The sequence below is a fragment of the Polyodon spathula genome, chromosome 7, assembly GCF_017654505.1.
Source record: "Polyodon spathula isolate WHYD16114869_AA chromosome 7, ASM1765450v1, whole genome shotgun sequence".
Lineage (NCBI taxonomy): Eukaryota > Metazoa > Chordata > Actinopteri > Acipenseriformes > Polyodontidae > Polyodon > Polyodon spathula.
The window spans coordinates 3,072,109-3,081,110 of record NC_054540.1 but is presented as its reverse complement, the minus strand read 5'-3'; the positions used below and the strand labels follow the sequence as shown (position 1 = coordinate 3,081,110).

The window sequence follows — 9,002 nt, the reverse complement described above, 5'->3', positions numbered from 1 at the left end:
GTAAGGTTCAGGAAAGAGAAGCTCGATGGGCTTTTGGCTTGTGAGATAATTGTTTAATTATCTCAAAAAGATAGAAACCAGAATCACTCAGCAGACCCAGCAAACAGCACCACCTGATTTGTACACATCCAGCTTGGGTGCTACTCCCATTGGATTAGACATATACAAAATACGACTTAAAAGCAGTTCAGATTAATTAGAGATGGAAAGGTTGATCGCTATTTCCCAGCAACTTCCTCAAATACTGACTTTCCAAAGATGCTCAGTGAATGGAAGTGTACCTGGATGATGCAGATTGAGATGAAATGAAATGCTATTGTCAAGTGTGTGGAAGAAAATGTTACTCTGCTGCCCTCTGGTGCATGAAGTGTGATTTGTATGAGATATAGTTAAGGTTGTATGCAGTTATATTGTAATTATATTGTAAATACACACAGCCACATGTGTAACTACAGTGAACCTCAGACATCTGATCTGAATGTGTAAGGTAATGAACACTACTGTGAAACTGGAGCCATGTTTAGCATCTTGTATTGAACTCTTACACCTTTCCTATTTTTATTTTCATTAAAAAAAATTTTATATTATACTACACATACAGTATTAACTTAACTAGACTCACTGTATGGAATTAATATGTATGTTCTACAATTCATACTGCCCACTGTCCAAAATAGTTCTGATTTTTGATGTTCTACAGTACCATGGTCCAGTGCAATCAAGCATAGTTGAGAAACAGCTAATGCAAAGTGTCTCTGATATACAGTAGCTTTGTTATCAGAATTCATTGCACCCAGGATGCGAGTTTGTTCCAGTGTAGACTCCAGCTCAGATCTCCACTGGCATGATTTGAAACACGGTGCTGCAGATCACGATGTTTAGTTGCTGGTTTCCACTTCTTTCTCACTCAGACCAGCAGGTTTCTGCTCAGGAAGGACGTTGTTTTTCTGGTCCTGCTTTAAAAAGACTTCTACTTCGGATGAAGCTTTTCTGTGGTCTCTTGTTAATTTCTTTATCTGAACAATGACAAACCCAAAAAAGACGTAACCTATCAAGCGCAGGCCCAATATTAATCCAAGGAAGAGGAGCCTGTGAAATAAAGCAGAGTAGAGTCAAGGAAGAATGTGACTAATCAAGCTCTGAGCAAAACCTGGAATGAGTGAAAGTGAGCTGTTCACAAGGCTGTGCTGGATCTTCCTCCTATACAGACACGGACTGAGTCTGCTTTATACCTGTCTATTGTGAAAGAGAATTAGACAACTAGAACTGAAGAGCAGCTCTTGAACTCGGATCAGAGCACCTTAACAAAGGAAGCACTGAGAATGAGTGCAAATGCAGGAGCCCAATGTATTTATGAGTTCCTGTCCGGGTAGTGTTGATGTTGATATTATAGCAGTGCATTTATATTGATTAGCAGAGGCTGGTATTCTTGTATGTATATTAGCTGTGCTGAGGAGCAGTATTACATTGCTCAACCTGCAGCGCTGATCTGTTCTAAAGAATTCCCTGGATACATCCAGCATCTCAGTTGACAAGCTATTTTCTTTTCCACCTGTTCAATCGTGCTGGTTTTTGTACTGACTCACCGAGACTAGGAATGACGGGTTGTGGTTCAGTGTATATCTCAACTGTCTGAAAAACTACACTTTAAAGAATGCACTTCTAACTGTGCACTTTACTGGAAGGAAGCCAGGCTGGTTTACTTGAGATTTACAATGAATATCGGCATGCTTCCCAGAGAAAGAATGAAGAAGCTCAAAGACTGGAACACCAAGAAATATATGAACATTCTGGAACACTTCTCCTCTCGGGGGCACTGGCCCAGAACTGCAGAGAAATTCCCAGATCCTGACTTGGGAAAAGCTTCAATACATCTGCAAGCATGAAAAGTCTAGAGCAAGGGAAATGAAAAAGCAATTTAATGTAAAGGCATATGATTAGGGTGCTCATGCATTTTTTTAAAAAAAATTCTCAATTTGTTAATTTATTTGTATTTCATTAAGCAAAGCAGTGGTTCTGGCAGGGAACTCACTTTAACCTCAGATCCAATCATGTAAACGTCAAGCATATTTTAGGGACTTCCAATACCAGATCAAATCATCAGTTGAATAGCTAATATCTTATTTGTCATTCAATAAAACGTACGTCCAATAATTGGCAAGGAAAGGATTTAGCCTCCGTCTGCTTTTTGGCAGCTATCCTACCCTCCTGCCCTTGGCTTCCCTACGATCAGACTCTCCACTTATTTGCAAGCTAATTTATGGGCTGTGGTACCTCGAAAAGGTGAGGCCAAAGGTCAAAGAATATAGTGTAAAATGCGTATAATGTAATAGTGTTGCCTAATCGATGTTTTAATAAATAATCTATCCTGACTGAATTATTTTTGTCTACCCAATTTGAATGTTGCCTCATTGATAGAACACAAGAGAACTAAAAATCAACGTCCATTCCAGCTGTCAAGCCAAACCAGTGGAATCTAAGCAATGGATGTTACCAAGGTAATAAACCCAGGAAGTGAGGTCCCAGCCTGAGAAGTCTGGAGGAACATGAACAATGAATGATTTGTACTGTAAGACATCGGGAGCATGAATGGAGTACCGTGTAGGTTGGCCTCACCGTATTTCTTCCACTTCCTCTGGATATGTTACAGTCAGCAAAGCAAGGGGAAATGTACGTCATCCCATTGTCTCCGCACACTGGCTCCCACTGGTTCACTGGGGAACCACAGCCAGAGTTACAGGCCACCGACACTCTGCTCTCCAAGTCTGAAATCCCTGTTCTGAAATTGAAGTACACTAGTTGTACATATTGACTTTGGCCTATGTTTTGTACTGTTTCTATTAAAATATTAGAAAGAGACTAAAGACTAAAGAGTGGTCACATAACTTCAGCTGCAGCCAACTAGCTCATACAAACAATAAATGAATAAAGCACAGTTCTAGATATTGAAAATCACCCTGCATAGGAAACTGTGAGTCCAGCGATCTCAGCATTTTTACAAGCCAATGCAAAATAAGATAAGATACAGAGGCAGCCAAGGACAGCTGTGCCCAGTCCCACCTTGGCAGCTCCCAAGAGATCTCGCTTAAACTTCTTCATGATAAGACCACTGAAGAAAATCCCCAAGGAAACAGCCGGCATGCTGGTAACACCTTAAGAACAAAAAAAAAAATCATATGACTCAGCTCTTGAAAATGTGGAACAGACTAATAAAAATGTGTGGCAACCTTCTCTTTATATGTATTTATACTGATTCAAAATGATTGGGTGGAATATTTGTTCTTCATTTACTTAAAAATAAGTCTACAATGTTAACCTCTATAAAAATGTGTGGTTTTCCCGTGCATTGTCCCTTGTTGTACTGTGTGTTTGAACATGCTGTCCCTTACCTCTTTACCACACCTTCACTGTGATTTGCTTTGCTTTTGCTGTATTTTTACAAGGGAACTGACAAGAAAAACACCAGATTTTGAGGATGGGTCGATGATCTATCAGTGCTAACAAGATATTTAGTGGGACAAAATAGGCAATAAACGCCACACCACCAGTCAATCAGCATGTATAGATCTGTTGAACTGTTTGTGGAGGGAATCATATTTAATTTCTGAAAAAAAAAACTGGAGTGGAAATTCCCAATTCATCAGCACCATTCTGAGAGAGGAAAGGTAATCTCTAATTACTGTGTATTTACTTAATGTAAATTGTTATCTGATGAAAAAAAATCATTTGAGTTACAGAACGAAACAGATATTTTTATTTTTTTACCTATTAAAAAGTTAGCTTTGGATGCAGATTCCCCAAACTGTTGTTCTAAGTATTTTGATGTGTATGTTATCAAAATGATGACCCCATTGAACATTATAATGTTTGCGATTAGATCTAATATGTAGATCTTGTTTGTGAGCAGACGCTTCAAGGACGGCAAAAACTCTGAAGGGAAAAAGGAGATTATCATTAAAATATCAAAAAATACTACAGTACATATAACAGCCTTTAATTATGCCCCGTTATTTTTGTATTGTCCTGTTTTTGTTACATCATGACAATATTTGTTTTGTGAATCAGGAGTATTTAATAAACGACATCTAAGGCATCGGAACGTCAGGTACAGCTCAGTTACAGTGCCGGTGTAGCCTTGGTACGCATACCAAAACCTGAACCGTGTAATGTCATAAAGTAGTAAGCAGTCAGACTTTGGTACAGGTGCAATCAATTGCGATCTGATGGGGGTGTTTTCCTATTGTCAGAGGAACATTTACCATTTATCATAAATTATTCTTTTGCAAACCTAAACTGGAAACAGACAATCAATTTCTCTAAAAAGAAAAACAATTCACGATGAACAAGACAAAATGAGAAGCCTAGCGCAAAGTTGCAGAAGTAAAAAAATGTACAAGAACCAATGTTAAATATTCGCAAACTCAAATATAGAATGGACCCTTTGCAATGTCTATGATTTTGGGCTGCTCATCTGTTTGCTGGTTTCCTTGTAGCAGATTTTGTTCTGCTGTAACTCTGGAATCTTTTTCTGGACCCCCTTCTTTGGGCAGAGTTTTGGGTATAAAAAAGAATGGAAATGCAGAAACCAAGCTGATTCCTCCAGCGATTATAAAGCCAAGCCACCAAGTACCGACCCAACGGGAATCCTTCATTGCAATACTTTCTGCAATAAATAACTTAAATAAATAAGCTAATAAATACATACATACAAAATGGATACTAGCATGACATAGTTTTAAAAAGTCATAAGACAGCAGTGACTCAGTATTTTCTTTTTTTTAACCAATATTTTTGACACTGAAGGGTCAAATGCTGAGCACAAAACAACAGCTAACATAAGAACATAAGAAAGTTTACAAACGAGAGGAGGCCATTCGGCCCATCTTGCTCGTTTGGTTGTTAGTAGCTTATTGATCCCAGAATCTCATCAAGCAGCTTCTTGAAGGATCCCAGGGTGTCAGCTTCAACAACATTACTGGGGAGCTGATTCCAGACCCTCACAATTCTCTGTGTAAAAAAGTGCCTCCTATTTTCTGTTCTGAATGCCCCTGTGTCTACTCTCCATTTGTGACCCCTGGTCCTTGTTTCATTTTTCAGGCTGAAAAAGTCCCTTGGGTTGACACTGTCAATACCTTTTTTTACCAATAATTTTGAATGCTTGAATTAGGTCACCACGTAGTCTTCTTTGTTCAAGACTGAACAGATTCAATTCTTTTAGCCTGTCTGCATATGACATGCCTTTTAAGACCAGAATAATTCTGGTCGCTCTTCTTTGCACTCTTTCTAGAGCAGCAATATCTTTTTTATAGCGTGGTGACCTGAACTGCACACAATATTCAAGATGAGGTCTTACTAGTGCATTGTACAGTTTTAACATTACTTCCCTTGATTTAAATTCAACACTTTACACAATGTATCCGAGCATCTTGTTAGCCTTTTTTATAGCTTCCCCACATTGCCTAGATGAAGACATTTCTGAGTCAACAAAAACTCCTAGGTCTTTTTCATAGATTCCTTCTTCAATTTCAGTATCTCCCATATGATATTTATAATGTACATTTGTATTTCCTGTGTGCAGTACCTTACACTTTTCTCTATTAAATGTCATTTGCCATGTTTCTGCCCAGTTCTGAATCTTCTCTAGATCATTTTGAATGACCTTTGCTGCTACAACAGTGTTTGCCACTCCTCCTACTTTTGTGTCGTCTGCAAATTTAACAAGTTTGCTTACTATACCAGAATCTAAATCATTAATGTAGATTAGGAATAGCAGAGGACCTAATATTGATCCCTGTGGTACACCGCTGGTTACCACACTCCATTCTGAGGTTTTTCCTTTAATCAGTACTTTCTGTTTTCTACATGTTAACCACTCCCTAATCCATGTACATGTGTTTCCTTGAATCCCTACTGCGTTCAGTTTGAGAATTAATCTTTTGTGCGGGACTTTGTCAAAAGCTTTTTGGAAATCCAAATAAACCACGTCATATGCTTTGCAATTATCCATTATTGATGTTGCATCCTCAAAAAAATCAAGCAAGTTAGTTAGGCACGATCTCCCTTTCCTAAAACCATGTTGACTGTCTCCCAGGACCGTGTTACCATATAGGTAATTTTCCATTTTGGATCTTATTATAGTTTCCATAAGTTTGCATATAATAGAAGTCAGGCTTACTGGTCTGTAGTTACCTGGTTCAGTTTTGTTTCCCTTTTTGTGGATCGGTATTTCGTTTGCAATTTTCCAGTCTGTCGGTACCACCCCTGTGTCAAGAGACTGCTGCATGATCTTGGTTAGCGGTTTGTAAATTACTTCTTTCATTTCTTTGAGTACAACTGGGAGGATCTCATCCGGCCCAGGGGATTTGTTTATTTTAAGAGCTCCTAGTCCCTTTAACACTTCTGCCTCAGTTATGCTAAAGTTATTTAAAACTGGATAGGAACTGGATGACATGTGCGGCATGTTGTCAGTATCTTCCTTTGAAAAAACTTGTGAAAAGTAATCATTTAATATATTTGCTATTTTTTTTTCTTCATCTACAATTTTGCCATTTGTATCTCTTAAACATTTAACATGATACAACAGCAATGCAATACATACTGTACATTCCCCTACACAAGAAAACACAAATCAGAGCTTAACAATTAACCAACTGTCTAAGTACAGTGCTGTCCATAGTTTTGGGCCATCCCTGCAAACTGCCCTTTTTTGTGCTAAGTTTGTGTTTCTTTTAATGACTTACCAAGATCAACAAACCTGATGTCTACATACAGCCTTGCACAAAACGCACCCAGCGTGAACCCAAAAAGAGGTCCAATCAGTGCAATGGTATAGAGGCACCCTGAAACACACAGAGGAAGAAAAAATAGGATCTCCAATTTGGTTTTCTTTATGACAGTTATAAGAACATTGAGTCTTAAAGGATCTCAGGGATTCAGCATCAACAACAAGGCTTTGTACTCCATATCATACACTATGTAAAGAAGGGTCTCCTCCTCCCTGTCGCAAGTCTATCTCCACTTAATTGCCAGCTGTGGTGAGTTTAATGTATTGGCTAGTTTGAACTTTAATAGCACCTTTTAAGATTTTAACAACGTCTGTCAACCCCCCCCCCCCCCCAACAACCTTTTTTGTTCTAAATAGATGCTGTTTCTTTAACCTATTGTTATACAATAACTCTTTCCTTTAATCCCTGGGAGGTCCTTTGGGGACTCTCCAGGGCCACAATGTCCTTTTCGTATTGTAGGAGTCAGAATTGAACACTGTGCTAACTCACTATTATACGATGTCATCATAACCTCCTTTGATTTGTACTCTACACTTTTGACTATCTAGCCAAGCATTCTGTTTGCCATTCATGAGTCATGTCCACATCACAAGTCAAATGCAGAGTTACCAATGTAAAAGGCTGAGTTTTCGGGGCTGGCTAAATCATCAATTAATGAAATTCCCAGCGGTGAAATGGTTGCTTCACCAACCCCTCGTAGCATGTTCTCCAGCAGCACAGCAACCCACATCAGGGAGACTCCATCATGTTCACAACCTGGACAAAAGAAAGGGTGCATGTGTAAAATGAAATACAATCCATGAGACGGTTATAGATGCTGATACAAACTCAATATGATAGTTTTTTTTTTTATATATTGTCAGCTGAGGCTGGGCACAAACCAACGACCACGCAAACCACAAGTGAGCTTCTTAACCACTGTGCAAATAAGCCTGTCTCATCTGCATTCCTGGTCAGAGAACTTTTAACCTCATCTCACCGACAAGGGTCAGAATCTGTGATAGCAGTGCATCACACAACACCACCTGTTACACACAGACTCAATAGGATAGGCAGCTTTTTTTGGTTTTGTATTGGAAGATTGTTGCTGGGCCTGAAGCTCTGTAAGCTGGCCTGGGTCTTGTGAACACGGGAAGCTCACTGTGCTGGAGTTAATTGAAGCTGATATTGTTGTTTCGTATTTATAGCTGTGAAGAAAGCCACCAGACTCTGCACAAAGACTTTCAAATAGCTAAGGACAGTTTGTGCAAAAACAAGAACATCTGACATAAAGTCAATCAACATTTTGAAGCAAATGCCTTCAATTAATTTCAGTTTTAGGACCTAACTTTATCCACAAAAGAAAACCCTTACTGTCCCATGAGGAAATGAGGTAGCGCTGTGAGTAAAGTTCCAATAGACATCAGCATGCATGCAGCACCGATTATTTTTGGTCTGTGAAACTTTGCTCCAAAGTATCTTACCAATGGCAACACAAGCAAATTACCTAAAATAAATACACAAGCTGAGTTCTGGTCCCTTAAACCAAGCAGACATGCCCATAGGATACAGTGTAAAATTGTACATAAAATGGGCTTTTGAAGTCATACGTACCCATTTCAAAGCTGCCATCAATAACCCTGATAACAGAACTGGGAATCTCAAATCTCCTCTCTATCTGGGTAATGGAGCTTTTCATGTAGCTTGCACATAATGTTTTGGAAAAGTATATAAACGATAGAGCTACCAAAAACATCTGTCAAGAAAACAAAGGTATAAAGATACAATGCAAACAAAGGTATAATGCAGGTTTACTGCTTTGCACCATTATTCTATACCGTACTTTGCATGCCATAGGAAACTAATGGCCAGATTCTCAGTTGTAACCCCTCTAACAGACTGCTTGCCTACAAGATATCTTGATATGAATAGACAACACTATGTAACACAATTTTTGTTCCTGGGTAGTAAGTGTTATTTCCTAATTGCTTATGCCTCAAAAGTATAGAAAATGGCTTTTATTCCCCACAAACTTTGCTTTTTGTGACCAGGACAGTGAAATTTCAAAATATCACCATTTCCAATGAGAAAACGGGCACTTTTGTGTCTTTTCGTTCACATAAAGTCGGAAAATGCTCTAAGAACAACTGGGGCTTATTTTTATTATTTCTACATCTCTAAATCAGGTAGAAAAATGTTTCAGCTAGCACCTTCATCAGTGTACTATTTTGCAGCCAA

The 9,002-nt window shown here is 38.7% G+C and overlaps 1 protein-coding gene across 1 annotated transcript; it reads right to left on the bottom strand.

Moving 5' to 3' along the window:
• Positions 1–1,699: 1,699 nt before the first annotated feature.
• LOC121318990 (solute carrier organic anion transporter family member 1C1-like) lies at positions 1,700–8,520 on the bottom strand. Its single transcript, XM_041256228.1, has 10 exons — positions 8,379–8,520; positions 8,139–8,271; positions 7,845–7,972; positions 7,395–7,544; positions 6,741–6,839; positions 4,439–4,663; positions 3,766–3,930; positions 2,957–3,152; positions 2,617–2,779; positions 1,700–1,891 (listed from the first exon to the last, which is right to left on the bottom strand). The coding sequence occupies exons 1-10, from the start codon at positions 8,518–8,520 to the stop codon at positions 1,700–1,702; spliced, it is 1,593 nt and encodes a 530-aa protein (XP_041112162.1).
• Between the last annotated feature and the right edge of the window lie 482 nt (positions 8,521–9,002).

What these genes read in the sequence shown, in the direction of transcription:
- LOC121318990 (XM_041256228.1), bottom strand. Translation starts at nt 8,520, where the DNA reads ATGTTTTTGGTAGCTCTATCGTTTATATACTTTTCCAAAACATTATGT. An exon ending in CCTCATTTCCTCATGGGACA is followed by an intron (nt 7,973 to 8,138) that starts GTAAGGGTTTTC and finishes CTTTCTTCACAG; the next exon opens with CTATAAATACGAAACAACAA. An exon ending in TTCCAATACAAAACCAAAAA is followed by an intron (nt 7,545 to 7,844) that starts AAGCTGCCTATC and finishes CTTTCTTTTGTC; the next exon opens with CAGGTTGTGAACATGATGGA.